Source organism: Dendropsophus ebraccatus, chromosome 10 (assembly GCF_027789765.1).
Source record: "Dendropsophus ebraccatus isolate aDenEbr1 chromosome 10, aDenEbr1.pat, whole genome shotgun sequence".
Classification (NCBI taxonomy): domain Eukaryota; kingdom Metazoa; phylum Chordata; class Amphibia; order Anura; family Hylidae; genus Dendropsophus; species Dendropsophus ebraccatus.
The window spans coordinates 85,178,976-85,205,304 of record NC_091463.1 but is presented as its reverse complement, the minus strand read 5'-3'; the positions used below and the strand labels follow the sequence as shown (position 1 = coordinate 85,205,304).

General features: G+C 44.6%; 1 protein-coding gene across 2 annotated transcripts in view; it reads left to right on the top strand.

Moving 5' to 3' along the window:
* PAK4 (p21 (RAC1) activated kinase 4) overlaps positions 1-20,254 on the top strand; it is a 39,486-nt gene extending 19,232 nt beyond the window's left edge. For both annotated transcript variants that reach the window (XM_069943686.1, XM_069943685.1), the window contains exons 2-9: positions 6,375-6,592; positions 8,190-8,837; positions 8,982-9,398; positions 11,594-11,727; positions 13,563-13,689; positions 13,846-13,971; positions 14,066-14,200; positions 19,513-20,254. In XM_069943686.1, coding sequence (XP_069799787.1) covers positions 6,389-6,592; positions 8,190-8,837; positions 8,982-9,398; positions 11,594-11,727; positions 13,563-13,689; positions 13,846-13,971; positions 14,066-14,200; positions 19,513-19,668 — 1,947 coding nt within the window. In that variant the 5' untranslated portion in view covers positions 6,375-6,388 and the 3' untranslated portion in view covers positions 19,669-20,254. The remainder of the gene's footprint in view (positions 1-6,374; positions 6,593-8,189; positions 8,838-8,981; positions 9,399-11,593; positions 11,728-13,562; positions 13,690-13,845; positions 13,972-14,065; positions 14,201-19,512) is intronic.
* The last annotated feature ends 6,075 nt before the right edge of the window (positions 20,255-26,329 follow it).

Here is a 26,329-nt window from a genome sequence, read left to right as displayed (position 1 = left end):
GGCCAAAGCTTTCTTATCCCTGTTTAGTCAATGGCCGAACCATGGGAGAGGCTAAAGAGCTGCTAAAAGACTCTGTGGGCAGCCGCTTGTCTCCTATGAGAACAAAGGATCAAGCATGAAATCCACCTGCATGATCCTTCTCTTCTCCTGCCGACACCTCTGTACACATAGAGGTACATTCTACCGCCCAAAATTGAGATATATATGCAACATGTCAAAGAATTCCAAGGGTAGCCTCAGAACCATGTATATTATTATTCATATTATTATTATTCATATTATTATTATTCATATTATTATTATTCATATTATTATTATTCATATTATTATTATTATTATTATTATATTTTTATTTTTTATTTATTTTTTTCTTCATATATATTGGCCTTGGTTGTCTTCGATGGGGCTGACTGGTGGAGTGAACCGTGCAAAAAAAAGTGCAATGAGAAAAGCTTGAAGCAACAGGAAAAAGGAAAAAAAAATCATGTTTGTGTGGCTTTCCCCTGAGGGTGTGCGGGGTTTGCAGAAATGTCCCGTACATCAGTATGGGGTTTGCAGAAGTTCAGGTACCTGCTGCAGAAACAACCCGACTCTCATGCTCGGAAGGGATAATCTGTCAGACTATTTCTGCTGCAGATCTCCGGTGTGTGAACATGCCCTTAGGGATGGCAGCTTCCCAGGTAGTGACTGTACAGGAGAGGCTGCTCAGTGAGCTCTGCGTGGCCGTCCACCTGGTTAATGGCTTACTCATTACACACTGACTACTGTAGGGACATTGTCCCATTTTAACAGCTTGGCAACATGGAGTCCCAGAGGTGCAGTAAACACTGGGTGCAGGTTCCTACATGCTTCCCATGCCAGCGCTGGCTCTCTGATAAGATTTTATTTGGTGTGCCAGAGCAGCCATTGTCTTGTACCTGTGCCAACAACCTGTTATCTGCCCTCCAGGCTTGGCGTTTCCACCCATGTCACAATCTGATTTATATAATGGAAGCGGACAGTCTCACAGGACAGAATAGGCCTCTTAGGAAGTCACTTTCTCTAGTCATCTGAATGACAGGTATATTATGAGTCACAGCACCTGTCACATCCCGCGGAGCCGTGTAACATAGTATTATGGAAATAAAGCCACTCGCTAAGACAAGGAGCAGTGTGACTGCTTAGCAGTATCATGTTACTGTCCCTTTAAAGGGCTACTTCGGTGAAAATCTTTTTTTTTTTTTTTTTTTCCTTTTTTGGTTTCAGAAAGTTATATAGATTAGTAATTTACTTTTCAGCTGCTGTACGTACTGCAGGAAGTGGGTTTTTTGTTTTTTTTCAGCCTGACACAGTGGTCTCTGCTGCAACCTCTGTACAAGACAAGAAAGGTTTTCTATGAGGATTTTCTACTGCTTTGGACAATTCCTGTCTCAGACAGAGGTGGCAGCAGGGAGCACTGTGTCAGACTGGAAAGAATACACCACTTCATGCAGGACATACAGCAGCTGATAAGTATAGGAGCACTTCAGATTTTTAATTAGAAGTAAATTACAAATCTGTATAACTTTCTGAAACCCGTTCATTTGAAAGAAAATTGGACTCCTGTATTAGAGAATGGCTAGTCGCACAGTCATCTCAGACTATCCACAATCCCATCAGCTTTGTGTACCATGTAAGGATCCCCGCTGCTCGGCACTCACCCCCTTCCTTATAATACCACCCCATGCTGTGCATTTCTGTTAGTCCTGTGATGAATGGAGAATATCTCCTGCATAGATTTCCCCTGTGTAATGTTTAGATACCCGTGAAATGAAATCATCCTTTGCTGCACAGCATGTTGGTGATAGATGCTTACACATCGCTCCCCGCATGGCTGAGGGTTAAGGTTTCCCAACATTCCCATCATATTACACCACACCTTATGATCGGACGCGTTGCGTCACATGAACGTTCCTCCTTTTAGTTTTCCCCCAAGTGAATGGAGCAGCAGCAAGCATGCTGGACCTCCGCTCCATTCACTCGCTATGGGACTGTTGAATAAAATAACCACGTACAACCCCTTAAAGGGGCTTTACATTGTGCCAGTCAGTACGTTCCTGCATACGCATTGTGGCATGTACAGTACCTGTTTGCCCCAGGACTTGCACAGAGAGAATATGATGTTCCAGGAACATAGGGAAGTGGTTCCCATTGCTCATGTACTTGTCCCTCCGTTTTCCCAGGTGAGCGATCATTCTCAGGCCGGGGTGTGACTAAGGGTATAAACCCACACACCGTATACACAGCGTATTTACTGCTGCGATACGCAGCGAATACGCAGCAAAAACGCAACAAATACGCAACAAAAACGCAGCAGATTAGATCTAAATAACTGAACTCAGCATTAAATCTTCACCATCAAACTGCTGCGTATTTGCTGCGTATTTGTTGCGTATTTGCTGCGTATACGGTGTGTGGGTTTGTACCCTTAGTGAGTGACTTGTATCTGGAATAACCAGTGTATCACCTGAGCCGTATCTGTCATGTGACGGTGAGTGGGCGACCAGCGTGTGCTGCATTACAAGGAAGTGTATAAGCATTGCTGACGCTGTGTTACATAATATGCTACCTCACTGTATGGGTATTGTGTATTGCATCTGGAGGCCTTCTATATCCACTAAGTACCTGCCAGTTCACACCAGTCTGTAGCCTCGATCACAACACCCAGTCTGCAGGCTGGTAAGAGGAGGTATGGACCGGGGAGTGCCTCCTCTACATTCAGGTTACTTCCAAGGGCAGAGATATTATATATATCTTCTAGTTACGTCAGTTAGATTTCTTTTGGCTTCTCTGTCAGCAGGGGTATTACTTTCTTTGCTTAGTACAGCACAGAAACAAGGAGGCAGTACTGTCTGTAACTATATTATTTACATGGAGAAACGGAGAGGCAGTACTATCTGTGCCTAATTCATATACAGAGAGGCAGTGCTATCTGTGCCTAATTCATATACAGAGAGGCAGTGCTATCTGTGCCTAATTCATATACAGAGAGGCAGTACTACCTGTGCCTAATTTATATACAGAGAGGCAGTACTATCTGTGCCTAATTTATATACAGAGAGGCAGTACTATCTGTGCCTAATTTATATACAGAGAGGCAGTGCTATCTGTGCCTAATTCATATACAGAGAGGCAGTACTACCTGTGCCTAATTCATATACAGAGAGGCAGTACTACCTGTGCCTAATTCATATACAGAGAGGCAGTACTATCTGTGCCTAATTCATATACAGAGAGGCAGTACTATCTGTGCCTAATTCATATACAAAGAGGCAGTACTACCTGTGCCTAATTCATATACAGAGAGGCAATACTATCTGTACCTAATATACTGGGAGGGGGTGCTATATCTGTACCTAATATACAGAGAGGCAGTACTACCTGTGCCTAATATACAGGGAGGCAGTACTATCTGTACCTAATATACAGGGAGGCAGTACTATCTGTACCTAATATACAGGGAGGCAGTACTATCTGTACCTAATATACAGGGAGGCAGTACTATCTGTACCTAATATACAGGGAGGCAGTACTATCTGTACCTAATATACAGGGAGGCAGTACTATCTGTACCTAATATACAGGGAGGCAGTACTATCTGTACCTAATATACAGGGAGGCAGTACTATCTGTACCTAATATACAGAGAGGCAGTGCTATCTGTGCCTAGTTCATATATAGAGAGGCAGTACTATCTGTACCTAATACACTGGGAGGGGGTGCTATATCTGTACCTAATATACAGGGAGGCAGTACTATCTGTACATAATATACAAGGAGGCAGTACTATCTGTACATAATATACAGGGAGGCAGTACTATCTGTACCTAATATACAGGGAGGCAGTACTATCTGTACATAATATATAGAGAGGCAGTACTATCTGTACCTAATATACAGGGAGGCAGTACTATCTGTACATAATATACAGGGAGGCAGTACTATCTGTACATAATATACAGGGGGGCAGTACTATATGTACCTAATATACAGGGAGGCAGTACAATCTGTACCTAATATACAGGGAGGCAGTACAATCTGTACATAATATACAAGGAGGCAGTACTATCTGTACATAATATACAGGGAGGCAGTACTATCTGTGCCTATATCACATATAAGCAGGTTAGTACTGTCTCTAGCTATATCCATTACAGGCAGATATATGAGGTATAGCGTTATTTGTGCTTATTGTCTGGATAGAGCCTGTATGTTCCCCCTGGTAATGTGTCCTATCCCAGGGGCTGTGGCCGTCCTGTCACCCTAGCCACTGACCTGTATACTCCTATATACAATACCAGTATACACCAGACATTACTAATCAGGGTGAAGAATAGAGGGATATTTATTGGTAAGAATCCTGCATGATGCTATTACATAGAATATAATGGATGCTGCGCTATGTGATTGAGGCGGCTCAGAAACTCAATAAGCGGAGTCTGCAGGAATGACTGGCATTGTCTGACCGCCGCTCTATGCTAATATCCACAGAGAGAAATTGCTTCTCCTGCCTTTTGAATCCATTTTATTTTCCACAATAAATTTTCTTTCTTTCTTTTTTTTTTTTTTTTTTAAATTCTCATTTTCTGCATAAATAAGATCTGCAAAAGTCTTTGCTTTCATTTTAACCCCCGAATTTGTGTTTTCCTGCCATCGTTCTGGAGAATATGTATTTTAGGTGGACGGATAAGTTACACAATTTCCTATACTTTATATTATTACTTAAAGGGATATCCACATTGTTCCATACACTGAACTAACATTTATAACTCTGCCCGATCCCCCTGCACAGTCACTGGCCAGGCACCCCTGACAATGTAAGGATTTTCTTTTCATCAGAGGTATAGGAATTCCCAGTTGTCAATTCATTTAAACATTCTCATTGCCTGATGGGAGTTGTAGTTTCCAATAGCTGTTGGCAATACTGGTATGAAAGGATCAGTAGGAAACATATCTGTGTGGTTTATACTAATCCTTAGTGGTATATGTGTATGTGTGGTTCATTCTGATCCTTAGGGGGCCTTTACACAGAGAGATTTATCTGACAGATTTTCAAAGCCAAAGCCAGAAACAGATTATAAACAGAGAACATGTCATAAAGGAAAGACTGAGATTTCTCCTCTTATCACATCCATTCCTGGCTTTGGCTTCAAAAATCTGTCAGATAAATCTCTCTGTGTAAAGGCACCTAGGCACCCAGGTAGTGGTATATCTGTATGGTTCGTACTGATCCTTAGTGGTATATCTGAATGGTTTATACTAATCCTTAGTGGTATATCTGTATAGGAAGTGTATGGTTCGTACTGATCCTTAGTGGTATATCTGAATGGTTTATAGCAGGCATGTCCAAAGTCCGGCCGGAGGGCCATTTGCGGCCCGCGTTCCGAACTTTTACGGCCCCCCAGGTATCCAGCTTGCTATTATCTGCCTGTGTTATAAAACATATAGCATGTAGCATGTAAAATGGTCGGCCCTCGCACATGTTCACTTCATCAAATTTGGCACTCTTCGAAAAAAGTTTGGACATGCCTGGTTTATAGTGATCCTTAGTGGTATATCTGTATAGGAAGTGTATGGTTCGTACTGATCCTTAGTGGTATATCTGTATGGTTTATACTAATCCTTAGTGGTATATCTGTATAGTAAGTGTATGTTTTCATACTGATCCTTAGTGGTATATCTGAATGGTTTATACTAATCCTTAGTGGTATATCTGAATGGTTTATACTAATCCTTAGTGGTATATCTGTATAGGAAGTGTATGGGTCATACTGATCCTTGTTGGTATATCTGTATGGTTCATACTGATCCTATCACTGGTCGATCCCTTTAAGAAATAAGGAAGTCCTAGCCGCAGCTTCTCCGTTTTGCTGGCGTTGCTGGGTTTCCCTAATATTATTTTATCTGCAGCTAATGCGCCCATCTTCTTGTACTTTTGCTGTCGGACGTTTGCTATTTTCGGAGGAGCCGGGGCGAGCGAGTGTCCTGTTATCATGGAAACGGCCCTGCTTCCTCCATAATGTGCATGACTATGTTCTGGAGATGAAATGCATTCTTTGTGTGAAGTTGCTCTCTTGTTTTTGTTCACTGCATCGTGATTGTGCCTCATTAGACGTGGAAATACGCTCCGACCACACAACACAATGAGCTCTGCTATGTGGCCCTTATTATAGACCCATCTCTTCTTCAGTTCACAAGTCTCTGTGCAGGAGGATTGCCTCTTACTGGAGGGTCTGTACTGTGTGCCAACCATGCCTGTAACATCCCACCCGCACACAATGCTGGTAGGGAGAGGAGAAGCGGAGAAGGTTTTGCCTCCTTACCACTTTGGTAACTTCTGTGTATTTCTCCCTCAGGTCAGCTAGCTGCCATGTTCACCAAGAAAAAGAAACGCATCGAGATCTCGGCCCCGTCTAACTTCGAGCATCGGGTGCACACCGGCTTCGATGAGCAGGAGCAGAAGTTCACAGGGCTCCCACGACAATGGCAGAGCCTTATAGAAGAGTCGGCCAAGCGGCCCAAGCCACTGGTGGACCCAGGATGTATTACCACTATCAGACATGGGCCACAAAAGGTGAGGAACCCGGCTAAAGATGGGATTTGGTATTCAAGGGGGGTATATAAGGGAAGGGAGACCTAACAGCCTAGGCAAGGGGCTTCTATCTAGCTTGGCTCTTTACAGAATTGCATTGTGGTATTCGGCCTTCATCTAATGCCGACTTGTCTACATCCCATCATGGGGAGCAGTTCAGATCAGTCTTCATCTCTTCATAAAATGGCTATTATATTGATGGCTATTGATATGTTCCCATAGTGCACAGGATGCTGAGAATGAAGTTGGTTTCCTTCCCTTTATACTCAGTGCCATTTTTGCTAATTATTCTCTTGAATAAATATGCAAATTAGGTTTGGTGCCCTGGGGGCGGGACTAAACCAATCCACCCCGCCCAGAAAGCCTTGCCAGTCTGAGCTGGTTGGTAACTCTACAATAACTGAATGTAATCCTGCCTGGTATATACATATATCTATCCTAAGATGATAAGAAAGGAAATACTTAAGAGCGGACTAGATGGACCCAGTGGTCTCTTTCTGCCCACAATCTTCTATGTTTCTCCCCTTTTTTCTGTATATGCAGACACTTGGTTCTGGCACATAGCTGATCTGCAGAGATGTCAAACGCTCACTGATCAGGTATCGATGGCCTTTCCTGAGTGCAGATGGGAATAACAGGCTTTGCTTCCTTGGGTTTTATGTGATACTGAGATTTCTGGTTTAGCAATCACAGTGGGGTGAAACAATTAAAGATATAGTCAGATGCAAAAAAATAAATAAAAAATCACACCTTGTGCAGAACCTGATGGGGCAGGGAGTTCAAAGAACTTTATCTTTGTCATGCTCCGTCTGTCAGGCCTTGCAGTAGGCATAACTTTGTATCTGTAGATTGTTCCTTTAAATGTGAGACCTCAGCTGAACCCTGGTGATGTGAGAATCTGTCAGAATGATTTGGGAACACTGCAGTCATTTACATCCAGAGTTTATAAGGCTCATGAGACTGCTGCGTTCACATGCCAGAATTATTATAGAAACCCAGCAGAGAAGGGAGTGGTCACATGAGCCCTCCAGGCACCAGTATGGCCACCTAGAGGTAGACAGCTGACTAGACTGTTGGAAAGTTTTATTGGTTGTCAGCCATGTTGCTCTTCAATTGTTACTGACACTTGTAACAAAAACTTTTGATATCTCCCACAAAAATGTCAAAAGTTTTGATTGTTGTCCGTGCTGAGATCCCCGGTGATCATTACATAGAGCCGTGAGAAGTGTGTAGCTCTGTGCTTCACTCCCTGGCGCTCCACTAATTCCGACTTACAAGTCTATGGAGTCTCCTGTTATGGGGGGGAGGGAAGCATATAGCCACACGCTTACCCCCACTATATCTAGCAGTCAGTGAGAGTCTTGGCACTAAGAAACAAAACTTTTGTCTCTGTGAAGTGCAAAAAGTTTATTTTAGGTGACAGTAATGCTTTAAAGTGGCCTTTTGGAAATAGAGTAAACTGTATGTACAGACAACCTGATTGTCAGCTCTTGTGCATGTATACATTGCCTTTATAATCATTGTTTTCCAGTTATATAGGTTAATTCCTTTTTAATTTAATCATTTATCTCCTTCACAGACAATTGTGCGTGGGAACAAGATGTCACGGGATGGCTCACTGACATGGCTCCTGGATGAATTTGAGAATATGTCCGTCTGTCGCTCTAATTCATTGCGTAGAGAGAGTCCTCCATGTCCCCCGAAGGAACAACGAGTCCCTGTGGAAAATGGTGTGAGCGACGGCCGCAATCGGAAAGTACGAGAAGATGGAGTTAGAGGCCTGGAGAGAAGCAGGACAGAACATGGAAGGGAAAGGCCAAGAGAAGATCAAAGAGCTGCCCCCCAGCAACCACGCGGACAGGAGCCAAGCATTAAACACCGTCCGCCTCCTCCAGATTACCCCAAGACTTTGGAGAGCAGGTCCACACGTTCTCACGAGAGAGCGGATGGAAAGAGAGACCACCCTGTGACAGATGGGGACTACAGCGAACCTGCTGATAGGGTGGTGAGGAGAGAAAAGGAAGACAGAAGGCCAAAATCTGCGTACACTGGAGGACACGACAGCCCACAGTCACCCCGTGACAAAAGACCACTCTCTGGGCCTAATATCCGTACACCAGGTAACCCTGCCGCAGAGGGACCTGGGAAGCCAACACAACAAACAGGGCGACCGTTCAATACTTACCCCCGTGCAGACACTGACCCCGGAAGGGGGGCACCTCCACAGGTGAGCAGAGTGTTACAGCTACCCCTAGTATAACACAGGAATATATATATATATATACATATACTGAAATTACAATTTATTCTTGCCTACCTGGCATTGAGTAGCAAGTTTTATATGTTCACACATTATCGTTTGTTTCCACAGATGACAGATTCTCGCTCTGCTAACCCACTAGACCCCAAAATTCCTTCAAGCAAACCCAGTTCTCGGCCACCACCCCCCCATCCCAAACCTAAGCCCCCAGAAAAGCCACCTCCTTCCAGCCCACCCCAGCACAGCTCAGACCCACAGCTCTCCCGCCCCCAACAGACACAACAACCTCCCCAGCCTCGATCCCCACAGAGAGAGCCCCAGCGGGTGTCACATGAGCAGTTCAGGGCAGCTCTGCAGATGGTGGTAGACCCCGGTGACCCCAGAACCTACTTGGATAATTTCATCAAAATTGGCGAGGGCTCCACAGGGATTGTTTGCATCGCAACCATCAAGAGTTCTGGGAAATTGGTCGCTGTCAAGAAGATGGATCTCCGCAAGCAGCAGAGAAGGGAACTTTTATTCAATGAGGTAAGGATGTCCCATCTTTTTGTTATGGGAGGTCTTTATTGCCCTATTTAGGTCTTATTGCCCCCTCCAAAAGCGAGTTGTAATACTATCCTTGCAGTATCTAGCCCAACCTTTTCTAGGCTTTTCTTACATTGTCCTGAACCCCTCCATCTGAGCTATATGTTAGTAGGGTTTCCCAAAGCGTTCCTTCAGTGAGGGGCTGACACTACTGATCCCAAAGATTCCCAAAAAGCCTATACCGTCTGGTTACAATATCTCTTAGGATGGAATAATAGCATAGTGAAAAGGCCACCATTTTGGTATATACTGCACAAGAGGGGCCCTATGGATATGCTTAGTGTATCGACTAGGAACAATAATGTGATGTGAACGGAGCCTGATCGTGTTTCAGACAGAGGTTTTTGGTTTTTTTGTAGCTGCTAGTGATATGTCAGAGCAGGCTAATTGCTTAAACAGCTATAAATTTTATTTATTGGATTATTGATATAAATTTAGCACTTTTAATTTTTAATAGATTATAATTTATAATCTAATTTATAAGATTATAGTTTAAAAATATATAAGAATACATAGTAATACCATAAAGCAGTCTTTAGGTCTTGCAACAGCGCCATCTAGTGCCAGAGTTTGGAATTACATTGGATTGTTGTTTCTCTGTCTAAGGCTTGGTTTAAAGGGGTTATCCAGAGTTTAAAAAGTTTTTATATATGGGATAAACAGCTAATGCTTGCCTCTCTGTGCTCCCCCCGGTGTCCCGATGCAGCCTCTCTGGTGTCCCCTGCTGACTGCAGTTCCACTACTCCCGAGACAAACTTGTCTCTGGGGTGACAGCCTGCTCAGCCATTCACTGGCTGAGATGGGTTGGCACAATGGCCTGTGATTGGCTGAGTGGGCTGCCATTCCATAGATGTGTTCTTCTTGGAAGTAGCGAAGCCGCAGTCAACGAGGGGAGGTAAGCATAAAATGTTTATTGTGTTTACCAAGAGTGCAGCAATATATATATATATATATATATATATATATATATATATATATATATATATATATAGCTGGATAACCCCTTTATAGAAATCCTATCAGCATAGATCTGTCTGCTGAAGTAAACCCATGTGTAGATGGGTCACACAATTATTTTTTTTCTCTGACTGCTCCAGCGCTCAGATGTAGCTGTTTAAATCCATGTGTAAATGAGCTGGACATGCCCAGGAAGGCATTCCCAAGCTGCAAAAGCCCAGCTTAGTATGACCCACCTGTCCTCAAACACCCCTTTCAGGCCTTGTAACTCCCGCCCTTTTTCTTGTGTAAGTAAAGCCCTATTACACAGGCCGATGTCCGTGAGCAAGCGAACGTCGACCTGTCACACTCGCTTGTCGTTCCTCGCTCGCTGCCGGCTCTATTACACATTCTGACAGCAAGTGGGTATCTATGGGGTGGGGTGTGTGTCGCGTGTGGTGGGGTCATTGGGGTTGCCACCGCTTCTGTGATATGGAGCGAAGGCCGCAGATCGTTGCTATGTTTCATGTTGGCTGATCGTTGTATTCTATTATAGCAAGCAGTAATTGGCCATAATGGCCGATTATCGGCTTAATACGGCCGATAATCGCCTCGTGTAATAGGGCCTTTAGTCTTACGGAAGTGCCGTCTCCCGGAAGAGTGGTGCATGGAAGCTGTCTTCTCCGCCACGCTCTGAGGCTGCTAGGAGATAAATGCTTCCTCGTGCTGCTCCGCCGGGAAGCTTCCTTAAAGTGTACCTGTCATTTCAGGCAACTTTGCAGAAAACAGTACAAGCCATTCTAAGAAACTCTGTAATAAGTTTGATTAGAAAAAAAGAGCTTCCTCCGGTCCTCACAAGGCTGTTTTCCAGCTGCCCCACCTCACTTATCTGTTGCAGGAAAACAAAGTAAGGATGGCTTTTCTGTGTCCATTATGGGGGGCAGGGACCAAGGGAGAGGAGAGGAGCAGCTCTCTCCCTGCTCAACAAAATATCTTGTGCATTTTTATTTGAAGGCGCCAGTTGTGAACTTAAGCATAGTATCATTCTTGTATGGCATAGTATCATTCTTGTATAGCATAGTATGGTTCTTGTATCCCACCTCCTTCCCGTCTCTCTATCTGTATCACAAGCCTTTAGCCTCCTGTGCGAATCCCTGGCTCCAGTGATTGTAGTCACATGTAAATCTGTCTGTGCTCTGCAGGTGGTGATCATGCGGGATTACCAGCACGAGAACGTGGTGGAGATGTACAACAGTTACTTGGTCGGAGATGAGTTGTGGGTTGTAATGGAGTTTCTGGAAGGAGGTGCTCTGACCGACATTGTGACACACACCAGGTAAGCCCAACCAGGAATAAACCATCCATTCATTCCCATCTGAGCCCAGCTCGGCCTCTGTTCTCTCTTTTATCTTCTATTTTATACCATTTCATTATTGCTGTCATTTTATTAATGGACAAAGAGAGAAGCATTGGGGGATTTGTGGCGGCTTCTGAGCTACTGCTTTCCAGCTGATCTATATAAATCCTCCAATGTATCCCTTGTCACTTTGGGGTTAATCACTACTCAGAATCCATGTTGTTTCCCCTACAGCCAGTAATATTTTACCTGCTCTTTCAGCTTTGGCTTTATACACTCTATAAAGCATAGAATCAAAGGTCAACCTATAATAATAGGGACTATACACATATATCAGCCATAGCATAAAACCCATTGACCTGTGAAGTGAATCACATTGATTATCCAGTGTCAGGGAGTGGGACATATTAGGAGGTGAACTGTCAGTTCTTGAACTTAATGTGTTGCAAGCAGGAAGAATGGAGACCTGTAAGGGCCATATTAGACGGCCCGATATTTCAGAGCAAGCGAATGCTGACCTGTCAAGTCAGTGCCCTTTTGCTCCTCATTCCCCGCTCGCTGTTGGTGCTATTACACGTGCCAACATCCAGGGGGAGGAATGGGGGAGCAGTGCGTGGGGCTGCCTAGACGGTCTTTAGATCTTTCTGGTGGCCCATAGGAGATAGCGTTGGTCTGCTGCCACTGCTTCCGTTACACCGAAAGATGGCTGCCAGACCGTCGCTATCGTTATTAAGATTCTAGGTTTGCTTTAAATCAACGACCAATCTACATAGTGCATGTTGGCTGACCGTTGATTTTAAACATGACCTATTACTCGAAACAAATATCGGCTGGAACGGCCGGTGATTGGACAAGTATGGCCGATAATTGCTTTGTGTAATAGCACCCTAAGGATATCGGCAACTCTGGGTCTCTGGGTCTTGTGGGGCATTCCTGGTATGTAGTGGTTAGTAGTAGAGATGATCGAACAGCGCTGATCAGGTTCGTACGAACTCGAACCGTCGGTATATGACTCCTGCAGTCTTCCCTTTGCGTAGGGAAGGTGGAGACAGCCCGAGTCCCGCCTGGAAAACAGGAATACAGCCTCTGGCCCAGGCTGTATTCCTGTTTTCCAGGCTGTCTCCACCTTCCCCATGCAACGGGAAGACTGCAGGAGTCATATACCGATGGTTCGAGTTTGTACAAACCTGAACATCAGCGCTGTTCGATCATCTCTAGTGGTTAGTACCTACTTAGTCGGGGTCATGGGCACCCAAGATTCCCTGCAGCCCATAGATGTTTGCTGTGTTAGGTTGTGCAGGTGACTGTAAATAGTGATTTAGATTGTGGATGGGGAAGAATCATGTTATTTCTCTGGTGCTGTCTTGCATTATGATCACTCCTGAACAGTCCCAGTAATTCACTCCCCTAATATATGAGGTCTAGGTTGCCCTTTGGCTTTATATAGATCCCCGCTGTCAAACTCATGGCTCTCACAGCTGTCAAACTGTGGCAAAACTACAATTCCTATCATGCCTGGACAGCCAAACCTAAAGCTTTGGCTGTCCAGGCATGATGGGAATTGTAGTTTTGCCACAGCTGGAGAGCCACCAGTTTGACACCTGTGATTTATAAGAACCTGCACTTACATTTTAGCCCCTTTATTGGGCAGAGATTCATGTTCTCCAGTGGCTTTTCTATCATATCTGTTGGAGTCTTATATTTTCTAATCATTTTTCTCCTCCTGCTGTTGTTGGTCACATTTATCAGAACATCTGTGACAGTTTCCGTGTAGTCGTCTCTCCAGACTTGTCACTGATGTTGTTTGCTTTCAGGATGAATGAGGAGCAGATTGCTGCTGTATGTGTATCTGTACTGAAAGCCCTGTCCGTGCTCCACGCCCAGGGAGTCATTCACCGGGACATTAAGAGCGACTCCATCCTGCTGACCCACGATGGACGGGTAAGGATCTCACATAATACATAGAGTATAGTCTACCTATGATCTGAAATATCTGTCTCTATCTGTCTCAGCTATGTATCTTTTGTGAAACAACACATGTTTATTCCTGACTGTACTACTGTATATAGCATTTGTAACATAAATGTCTATTTGCAGGTGAAGCTATCAGACTTTGGGTTTTGTGCCCAGGTAAACAAAGAAGTTCCTCGTCGTAAGTCTCTGGTAGGAACTCCTTACTGGATGGCCCCGGAGCTCATCTCCAGGTTACCCTATGGCCCTGAGGTGAGGCTTTATTCCTTGCTTCGGTGATGATGGGGGGGGGGGGGGGGGGGGGCTGATTTATGTGACCTCATTGTATGTATGTTCCCCCTCTCAGGTGGATATCTGGTCCCTGGGTATCATGGTGGTAGAGATGGTAGACGGAGAACCACCCTACTTTAATGAACCTCCACTGAAGGCTATGAAGATGATTCGGGACAATTTGCCACCAAAACTGAAGAATGTGCAAAAGGTAAGAGCGATGGATGGCGGCTCTGTATCGGTGATTCTGAGTATCTCATCTTATGAAACCGGATAAATTACGATGCATTTGTAGGACCAGCTCTCTGATACCGCACAGAATTTGGCCAATGATAACCACTCTGCATTTTAGTGATTTTCTGCTCATGTGGGGTAAACTAGTATAAGAGTATAAAAGTCACTATACACTACGTGTGTGGTATATGTTGGCAGACCGGTAGAACAGTATACTAACGTATTAAGAACAATGTTTCTGACACGGTACGTCATGGTATACGTCAGCATGCTGTCTGGCTGTCAATGTATGCCAAAAATGTAGTGTGGGCGTGAACCGATTCTAACATCTAATGTTTACTTTGCTATATAGTATGGTTAGTGGGATGGCTTCAGGGCTTTGGGGGCGCTGTTGTGAATTAATTAGATTTTACCTTTTTATCTTTTTTTTAATATGATTTACCTCATCCACCCAGAAGGTTGAGAAAATACATTTAGGGGACATGATCTTATTTTTTTTATACTAAATATTCCCCATATAACAAGGGTTGGCACAGTGATGAGAGTGCAGAGGGGAAAACCAGCTTGTGTCATCCCTGACAGCCAGCAGGCACCTGATCGGTGGACGCATGATCCTCTGTGCAGCAGTAAATACATGTATGGGATGGTCAGGATAAAGCACAGATTGTATCAGAGAGAACTAATGGTCTTTGTCTATGAATCTACACTAAATGCAGCCCTTGAATATATCATGCTCTATCCACTATTTTTTTTTTTGGTTCAGGTCAGAGGTCGCTGGGAGTAAATAGGCATACGGGGAAAATGGGTCAATGCTTTCAACAGAAAACTGCAGGGGGGGTTAGAATTTTGTGTAAATCACAGGAAAGTCTGTTTTTTTTGCACAAGTAGGGGAGTGCTAAACAGTTTGTAACAATTTCACACCAAAGCCATTGATTCTCCCCCTCCCCCCAGAATAAAGGTGCTGATACCTACCTACCAAGTATATACAAATAGGACAACCCTTTTGCATATGCATAATGCTTGGGGGGCCTAGGGATGCCATGGATGGACATACATACAAAGTAAATTCTATTGGGAACTGAAAAAAAATTAATTTAACACAATATAAACAATTTGTGTTCACCTTTAATTACAGCCCCATGGAACAAGCAAACCATATACAATAATTGGCACATTCTAGAGGGTGACAAATGAATTCCATCAGAAGACTCTTGGGGATTAGGTGCTTTAAGTTCACCCCACAAGAGAATTATAAGTGTGGGAGTTGTACATATGGTGCCGATCTATGTTCCAGAAATATCTTTTTTTGGTTCTTATAAAATCAATGTCAATGATACGATTACATGCAAAGAGCAGTTTTACTCGGAGCAATATCTGCCTGATTTGGCTGTTAATGGACCCATGTAATAGGGCCTTAACTGAGGTGTAATTATAGGGTGTGTAGGGATCCCTAACACCTCGGGGGCTCCTCTCCCACATTAGAAAACACCAATATTGTGTATTGGGCCCATGAGGTTTGCTGGATATTCAAAGGTGATTCCATGTAATGTGTAAGTAATTTTGTATAGAATTTATAAGGATATAAGATATATATATATATATATATATATATATATATATATATATATATATATATATATATATATAATTAGTGGTATCTTGGTTTAAGAGCATTTTGGTTTAAGAGCTCAGTTTTATTTTTAAATTGTGACTTGGTTTAAGAGCATTGCTTTGGTTTAGGTACTGGGTGGGAGGAGGAGCGGGGGAGGGGCATGGTCTGCATACAGTGGTCTATAGCTCTGTATTCTGACCCAGGAAGTCTCCCTCACCTTCCAAATCATAGCAGATCCACTTCAGGCTGGGGCTTGCATCAGGGGACAGGACTGTGGAGGTAATCTCTTCTTAGCTGTAACCCCATTCTCCCCAGACAGAGAGCGCTGCTATACTGTACCCACATCTCTCCTGCTCATTCCTGCATACTTCCTGCAGTCTGTCAGTCCTGATTGGTCCAGGCTGAACACCCCCCATCCCTTTTGCTGTCATGTGACCACACAGACCTCTGACAGCAGCCCTGCTTCTCTATTCTAACCTGTTTTACTCTACTGCATTATGGGGATCTGCGGCTCCATCCTGTATCTACAAACTGCTGCTGTTTTTTTTAGGTTTATGCAGTTACTATACATTATACTCCACATGCTGATTGACATACTGTTTGACATACTGTACTGTAACTTATAATATCACATATTCAGCTGTTTATAAATATTTGTTTCATTTGTTTGACATGTTGTTCAGAATATAAAATCATTATTTTTAATGGTGTGGAACCAATTGTCTGCATATTAATTATTTCTTATAGGGGTGAGTGTATGATAAGCACAGCTAATCTTATATCCTTATAAATTCTTATAATGGAGAACATTGCCTCTCTTGTTCACTATGTAAAGATCCTGGAAATAGTGAAAAGCAAACCCAGGGACTCTGCTTTGTATACAACCAGGTAGTCGCCTGTAGGTGGCACTAGAGATACAGCTATTGGATCATATAAACTAGTCATCTAACTGTATATTTTCCTGCTGCCTCTGCTCCAGTTTTATGTAATTTTCTGTTTATCATACATAGCTGGCATGAGTATGTGGGGCATATGAGTAAGCTAGGATTTCTTGGTTAGCTGCCCAGCATACAGGAGCGGAGCTGTATGCCTGTATACACGTGACCACGTGTCGGAGCTGTTTGTGTACGATGCTGCAGAGACATCCTGTCACTCCGCATCAGCGTGCACATTGTAATCCATTTACTCAGCTGACTGCAGAGGGAACGACTGGTCCAACCAGATCTGATCATCCTACGTAACGCTCAGATTTAGCAGAGCTGACTTTATTTCACAAGGTAATATCAAATCCTCTCTGTGCTGTAACTTCACTCAGAGATGTGTTATGTGATTTTTACATGGGACTGTGGGTAAACTTATTATATAGGACATGGTATCATGGATGATCTTGGCTATTTCAGACAACCATTGACCGATTGGCCTAACAACCCATTATAGACCCAGGTCTTGTAATGGGCTCAGAGATCAGCTGATGAACAAGCAAACACTTGGTTTTGCTGTCAAGAAATTCTAATTCATTGGCCGCCCATCTACTAGTACAGGGGACCCTTGGCCCTCCAGCTGTTGCAAAACTACAATTCCCATCATGCTTGGACAGCCAAAGGTTTTGCAACAGCAGGAGGGCCAAAGGTCCCCCATCCCTGTACTAGTATAATAGGGGATAAGGGTAAGTTCACACTGAGTAAATCGGGCGGAATTTTGTGGAGCTTTCCGCCATGAAATCCCGCCTGTCTGTGTGACACTACTTCTCTATGGAAGAGCGCACACCTCCGCAGCCATCGCTCTCCGCTCAAAGAAGTGACATGTCGCTTCTTGGAGCCGCGGGCGGCGGCAGTGGGGGGGGGGGGCGTGCCCTCTCCCACAGACGGACTATGACACACTGAGGCAGGCGGAAATCCCAAATGGCATACCCTAATTGCATAATACAGCCCTTAGTTCCATTCACTTGAATGGGACTGAGCTGCAATGAGTTGTAATACCAGGCCCAGCCGCTATGGAGAGTGCAGCGATGTACCTGGTAAATATTGATAGGTGTGGGTCACTGGAATTGGCAATGGTGCCAGACGTGAGTCCACCACTAATCTGATATGGATGGCTTCTCTTTACAATAGAGCATCAGTATTGTAGTCCTGGCAAACCACTGCAAAGTGACGTTCCAGATGTGGAGCCGCTAATAATCGATAGGTGAAGTAAATAATATATTATTGAGAAGATATTTATTACACTGTAATAATTCTCCTGACCATACACAGAAGAGAGCAGCTGCAGGGGATACAGATCCTCTGATTCGGCAGGATACGTGGCGGCCTGCACCTGTATACCGTGAATGTAGAGGGCAGAGGGGTTACAGCATGGAGCTATGCCTATGACTGCAGCATCTCATACATTATAGCTGCTGGAAATGGAACAAACCATGGAACCCTAGGCTAGGATATTGTTCATGGTGTAGAAGGTTCCCTTTGGCATATCACTATATGATCAGTAGTAGTCTCATCTCCGCTGATCCTGAGGATCACTTACTGATTCAGCACTGCGGCCCCTGCTGAAGTGACCTCATACATACAGCGGTCAGGAGTGCTGCTCTGAAGGAGAAAACTGAAAGGAACACTGCTCTAAATCAGTAAACAGATCCTAGCAATATATCATCACTTTCTGAGATGGGAATTCAGCTTTAATATATTTCCATGGCTCCAAGGAGAGTTTTTGGGTCTCTGTGCACCATCGGCCTTATAATCTGCCTTAATATCTGATTGATGATCATAATAACAGGGTATGGATGAATAAAGTCTCTAGTCCGTGTAGTTCAACCAGTTATTATTTACTGTCAGTCATCCATAATGTATAACATGAATCATAATCTGTTATGTAGGAAGCTTGGTGTTTGTGTTACCCGTTCCCTACAGCACAGGTGTCAAACTGGCAGCCCTCCAGCTGTTGCAAAACTACAATTCCCATCATGCCTGGACAGCCAAAGCAAAGCTTTGGCTGTCCAGGCATGATGGGAATTGTAGTTTTGCAACAGCTGGAGAGCTGCCCTTTTGACACCCCTGCCCTATGGCGAGCCAGGGAGAGAAGCGCTCAACCAAGCTTATTCTAATGACCGTGGCAAGACCCTGATCAAAACTTTTGACCGGTCTCTACATAGAGACAGAGCATGCCCACTACACTCCCCCCCCCCCCCCCCCCCCCATAGAAGTCAATAGAGTAAGGGCCCTATTCCACCGGATGATTATCGTTCGCATAATCGTTAACGATTAACGATCTCAAACGACCGCTATTGCGAAAGATCTGAAAACATTCACTCATTTCCGTGGAACGATAATCGTTACTCATGATCGTATTTGCGATCGTTTTCTCTTCGTTATTTCTTCGCTATTGCGTTCGTATCTACTGCGAACGACGTCTTATTCAATGCGAACGTTTTGCGAATGAGCAACGATAAAAATAGGTCCAGGTCTTCTAAAGAGATCAACGATTTCTCGTTTGGTCGTTAATCGTTAACTGCATTTCAACCGAACGATTATCGTTTAGATTCGAACGATTTAACGATAGTCTGAACGCTAATCGTCCGGTGCAATAGGGCCCTAAGGTTCCTTATGTCTGAATCGGTTCCATGTCACCCCAGCGATGGCTGACAGATCTGAATAGAGCATTTATTGTGCCTTTCTCTCTTTCAGGTGTCTCCTTTACTGAAGGGATTCATTGACCGGCTTCTCGTGAGAGACCCGAGCCAACGAGCCACTGCTATCGAGCTGCTGAAACACCCCTTTCTGACCAAGGCCGGGCCTCCATCATGTATTGTACCGCTGATGAGGCAGAACCGCATGAGATGAGCTACAGGCACAGGGGAATACTTCTCCCTTTACGCAGCCCACCAAAGACTGACTAACTCTGGGGGGGAGCAAGAACACTAAGGTGGCAGCACTGCCATCTGCTCAGTATTGTACCAGGATCCCTGAGTGATAACTACTGACAGACACCTCTCCTGGACACCCCTCTAGGTTGCTGTCTCTCCTCTCTCTCTGCTCTCTTCCATTCCCTGAGAAGACTTGACCGCAGCGCTTCCCCCAGTCCATGGTAGCCCTTCAATCATCTCGCCAGCCTTAGAGTGCTCAGGTAATTTATTTGTAACAATGCACAATACAGGACCATGACAAGCCGAGAGCAATCTAGAACTCGCCCGGACCACCTTGAACGACCAATAAGCACTTGGACAGATACATGACTGGCCCATTATACATGACCTGGGACTTAACACTGGAAAACAGACGCACCTAGACAGTGGTCGGGGGACAACTGGAATTGCGTAAGAAGGTGGCCGAGTCCTGAAAATGTGATTTTGATATATGTTGCTTACAGGAAGCTGTTACAAGCTCGGCCCCATCTCGAGCTCCTACCTTAGTTAATGCCTACTCATTTTTAAGCCGGGGAAGTCTGAGAACGTGGCTTCCCGTCTCCTTTCATGACATTTCTCTATGGTTTGCACTGTCCAGAGAACCCAGAAGCTCTGGGGGATAGGACACCAAAACAGCATGCATCTCAAGTAGGTAGAGGTGGACTCCTACAAGACTTGTCATCCTCCTAGACGCGAGTTCTCTTTCTATGAAGTATCCTTAAACATGTTAGTGTTTCCTAATCCCTCCAAGACATACTAGCATCCAGTCATATTCCTGATATACTAGCGTCTACTAGATGTTTAGCCAGCCATGATCTACTAGGCAAAATATATCACACCATATAGTATTGCAGCTGCTGCTTAGTCATGGGCCCCTAGGAATGTATATGAAGCCCCTTATGGTCTCAGATCTCTACCCCTTCCCTTTTCTGGTCTTCCTGGATTGAAGTACCAAATAACACTACATGCAGTGGTGTCTCGCTACATATAACCTATAGGGTGCAAATACAGTGTCATAATGGCCCGTACGGTTATAGCCAATAGTTGTATATGACGGTCATCCCTGCACAATATGAGGATATGTTCTCTCTATGAGGCTCTTTTACTGGCATGACTGCCCTGCCCGTTAACATCCCCTGTCCATTCTGTGAAGATGAAAGTCTGACACCAGCTGAGGACCACAATCAGACATTAACGTAAGCAACCTGACACCAGCTGAGGGCCACAATCAGACATTAACGTAAGCAACCTGACACCAGCTGAGGGCCACAATCAGACATTAACGTAAGCAACCTGACACCAGCTGAGGGCCACAATCAGACATTAACGTAAGCAACCTGGCCATCCAGAGTCTTCCAGCCCCTCACATATCAGATTCTTGTTGCATCTGCCCACAGGTTTCTAACACTTATGGCCGCCGTAAAGGTGTATGTGCACTTTCATTTTAGTTCTTTAATACAGTGTTCTCCAACCCTGACGCTTTCTGGCTGTTGCAAAACCACAATCTCTGTCATGCGTTGATAGCTGCATGCTGGGAGTTGTAGTTTTCCAACTGCATGAGAACAACAGCTCCAATGAAGCCAATACCCTATCACATGTGTTTAAAGCTCCTATACAGACTTGTGTGTAGTTCACTATATATGTCTTCTGTGCTTGCTAACATGCAGACACCTGACTGCAGGGGGTTTGTTTGTAGTCTGTCACCATGGAGACACAAAACAGCCCGATCATTGCCATCATAATAATAATCACAGTTACTTCTTTGTTTTCATTCCGGTGCACTGAAGCAATGGCGGCTGTCACTATGGCTGCTGCTATATCAGCAGTAAATTTGACTCTGCACCCTGGAAGTTTGGGTATCCATAGCTACAAACATGCAGTGACAGAAATGTATTGCACCCCCATTCGGATACTAAGGGGGTCATGCTCATTTCGGTCTCTGCACCTTCATAGATATGGATACCCAAACTTCCGGGTGCATAGTCAAATTTATCGCTGACCTGGCAGTGACAGGTATTCTTTAAAGTGTCACTGTAGTTCTATTTTTTTTTTTCTTCCAGAAATTAATAGTACAGACGATTTTTAAGAAACTTTGTAATTGGTTTTATTTGCCGAAAAATGCATTTTTCGTCTTCATGGTTCTCTATGGAGAGGGGAGGGGTGGAGGGAGATGAGGCACCAAAACAGGACAACAAAGAGTTAATTTACAGGTACATCACAGGGCTATCTCACCTGAGGTCAGCACTAACACCTCTGAATACAGCTTTCACACAGATCCTGCTATGTAATCCTTTGTTTTCGGCTCTCTGCTGGTGACTTATGAGAGAGAAAGGGGGGGACCTGGGGAAAGTCTTTTTGAATGCAGATAATGGCATATTTGCCTAATAAACCCAATTACAAAGTTTCTTAAAATCGCCTGGACTATTGATTTTTACAAAAACGAAACATCAGTGCCACTTTAAGTTTTGCCAGCTGACATAACACACCATCCTGTTATCACAAGAGTAGTGATGTGGGGTGAAGACTTAAAGGGCCTTCCACTTCCTACTTAAAAGGGCCCTTTGACAATACATTGAAGGAATATCTTCTCCTCCTTGGCCATAAGAGTTCAATTTCCCCTCAGCGCCACCACAGGAGAAAGTAAGTACTACACAGTGCCTATTCAGATCAATAGTGTGTCTGTGTAATGCCGGACAGGACAGATCCTCCAGCGCAAGGGACGCTCTTTGTAACCACTTTCATCAATGGCCAAGAGATGAAAATTCTGAACAGAGGACTCCCGTCGTTTAACAGAGAATTCTCTATGGACAAGCCCTTTAAAGTTTCTTATAAGAGGATGATAATATAGATGAGCTTTAGAAAGGTCTGTACCAATCCCTGTATGTCTCTTCTCTCTCTTTGGGGTCATTAGATGTGTACATTACAATCAATAGTGCCTTACTCCATAGATCTCCATCATCTTTTCACCCCTCCTCCATGCGACAATCAAGGACCATCCGCTCCGGTAAAGCCACAGACTGAGTAAGCAATATTTGTAGCACTGGGAGAGCAGACGCGGACCTCCCCTCTGTCCCCTCCCCCCCCCCCCCCCTTACATGAGTGACTACTGGTTATAGTTTTATATATAAATATATATTTATAAAGTGTATGTTTTGGACTCTGCAGTATTCCTGCGTTTTGACCTGGAGACAGAAATATGCTGTGACATTGAGGGACTTGAATACATAAAAGGATCTCTTGCTTTTCAATTAATTTGTACAAATAAATTCAACTGTATTTTGTATCTTTTGGTTTGAACAGAGCTGAATAGATTAATGACTAGTTTTACAAATACAGTTTTGGACAAAAAAAAATGGCTGCCTGCATTCATTTATTTCATCATGGAAGCTGAATACTATAAAGGTAGGGGAGAGAACTTTGTAATATACTAGATACACATGGCCGCTTTCTTCCAGAAACTGCTCTGCTCTTGTCCTCAGATCGGGTGTGAGGTTGTATAGCTCAGTTCCATACAAGTGAATAGAGCTGAATTGTAATAACACACACAACCTGAGGAAAGGGGTGGCGCTGGTTTTGCAAGAAAGTAGCTGAATTTTTTCTAATCCTGGATAAACAGGACCCTTTTGGGCGACCAGCTGTCTGCAGTTGTATGATGGGAGTTGTAGTTTCCAACAGTTGAAGGGCCACAGGTGCACCAACTTACTGCAAACAGTTGTTATGTATAACAGTATGCATTAAAGGGGAACTCTGGATCTGGAACATCTGGAGTATTTAAATGTCCATGGAAAGTTATATAGAAGTGTCTGTATGATTTATAACCACCTCAGCCCCATTTGGCCTTACTTGCAGTTCATTTGCAAACAAGTGCAAAAAACATCCCTCCGTCCAATCCACATCATCTCTAGGTCCATTAATTCATCCCTCCTGCAAAAGACAAAGATCATGTGATCCACGTCGCGTAAGGACAAACACCTTACATATGTCAACAATGAAAGCCAGGCACCCAAGCAACTGTTTGTGGTAGAGAGGGAACGAAGAGATGCCGATGGTGGGGAGGGGACGAAGAGGTGCCGATGGTGGGGAGGGAACGAAGAGATGACGATGGTGGGGAGGGGACGAAGAGGTGCCGATGGTGGGGAGGGGACGAAGAGGTGCCGATGGTGGGGAGGGGACGAAGAGGTGCCGATGGTGGGGAGGGAACGAAGACATGACGATGGTGGGGAGGGGACGAAGAGGTGCCGATGGTGGGGAGGGGACGAAGAGATGACGATGGTGGGGAGGGGACGAAGAGGTGCCGATGGTGGGGAGGGGACGAAGAGGTGCCGATGGTGGGGAGGGGACGAAGAGGTGCCGATGGTGGGGAGGGGACGAAGAGGTGCCGATGGTGGGGAGGGAACGAAGAGATGACGATGGTGGGGAGGGGACGAAGAGGTGCCGATGGTGGGGAGGGGACGAAGAGGTGCCGATGGTGGGGAGGGAACGAAGAGATGACGATGGTGGGGAGGGGACGAAGAGGTGCCGATGGTGGGGAGGGGACGAAGAGGTGCCGATGGTGGGGAGGTGCCGATGGTGGGGAGGGGGCGAAGAGATGCCGATGGTAAAGAGGGGACGAAGAGGTGCCGATGGTGGGGAGAGGAAGAAGAGATGCCGATGGTGGGGAGGGGACAGATCCTGATGGTGGGGAGGGAACGAAGAGATGCTGTTAGTGGGAACGGGATGAAGAGATGCCAATTGTGGGGAGGGGACAGAGAGATGCAGGGTAGGGGGAGGCGTTACATGGTGGTTGAAAGATGGCGTAAGGACTGTGTGCTACAAAGAATACAGGCTGATATAGTCTTATTGTGGTGCAGGGGCAGAAAGAGATACAGAGTGGCCAGAAAATTGCATCTGAGGAGCGGAACGACAACAAAACAAGACTAAGGGCTCTATTACACCAAAAGATGTCTGAGAGATTTTTTCAGCCAAAGTCAGGTACGGACTATAAACTGAGAACAGGTCGTACAGATAAGACTGGGATTTCTCCTCTTTTGAAATCCATTCCTGGCTTTGGTTTAAAAAAATCTGTGAGCTAATCTGTCATACATCTTTTTGGTGTAATAGGGCCTTTACAGGGTCAGTAGGCAACATGAGTAAGAACCTGGGGGTTTTGTGAACTTTTTTTTTTTCTCCCAAGGCTATCCGGAGCTGTCCTCTAAGCTCGGCTCCCTCTAGTGGTGGCTTCAGGTAAACAGAATGTTAGTTTTTGACTTAGATTTAGTGACCACCAGTCAAAAAAATAAAATCTAGAAGGAGCTCTGGTGCCGGCCTCACCACACCTGATCCTTGGTCTGTATCTTTAGCTAAAAAAACATAAAAGGCAACAAAACTTGTAACTTCATATAGCAATAATAACTGTATGATAGTCAACAAGAAGTAAGGCGAGTCCTGCAATATGATGGGCAGCTCTTTGGAGGGAAGAAGAAGCTGTGCCGAGGTAGGTGAAGAGCTAAGCGCACCATGTTGTTATTTTCCTCTGAAGGTACCAGGAGTATCGCACACATATCTTCCGTGCCTGTAATCACTTATATCTGGTTGCCATGGATACAGAACTCTTTCCATTACTCTCATTTGTAAATCTGTGAGTTAGATCTGGGCTGATAGGAGGATATGATCAGTAAGTGTTATATACGGTGCCGCATCCTTAGAAGCAGCACGACCCTGGCGGGCGGGCGGGGAGGATTTGGAGATGTCTTTACCGTCGTCTTAGCAGCGGCAGGCAGTTTGCTTGAATTGATCAAGACACTTGCCTTTGTAAAAGACGTCTTGGGGGATGTTTCCTGTAATATCCAATCTTACAGTCGACGACTCTGAGGACGCACGCGGACGGGACTTGTTGGTCTGTGCGGCACACTCATTCCATTGGAAGCTAAGGAAACACTCCGCTTGTAAATCCGGGAAATGACTGTGCTAAATGGCCTGTAATGCTAATTATACACAGCAAGGATTCACCTGCTCAGTAACAGAGGACAGCGATGAGTATTCCCTGTCGGAGCCAAGACCGACTCTATCTGTATCCAGCTCTGCTACATCTGCCAACACCTGTCCCTTACTTACCTCCCTATACATGCAATGCTCAGTCTGGCTGATGGTCCATATGAAGGAGAATAAGGGTGCCTTTACACAGACAGATTTTTGAAGCCAAAGCCAGTAACAGTCTATAAACCAGGGGTGGGGAACCTTTAGCCCTCCAGTTGTTGCTAAACTACAATTCCCATCATGCCTGGACAGCCGAAGCTAAAGCTTCGGCTGTCCAGGCATGATGGGAATTGAAGTTTTGCAACAGCTGGTGGGCCAAAGTTTCCCCATCCCTGCTATTAACAGAGAACAGGTCCTCCTTTTCAAATACACTTCTGCTTTGGCTTCAAAAATCTGGCAGATAAATCTGTCTGTGTAAAGGGAAACCTTAAAGGGGTTGTTCAGCGAAAATCTTTTTCTTTCAAATCAACTGGTGTCAGAAAGTTATATAGATTTGTAATTTACTTCTATCTAAAAATCTCAAGTCATCCCATACTTATCAGCTGCTGTATATCCTGCAGGAAGTGGGTGTTTTATTTTCAGTC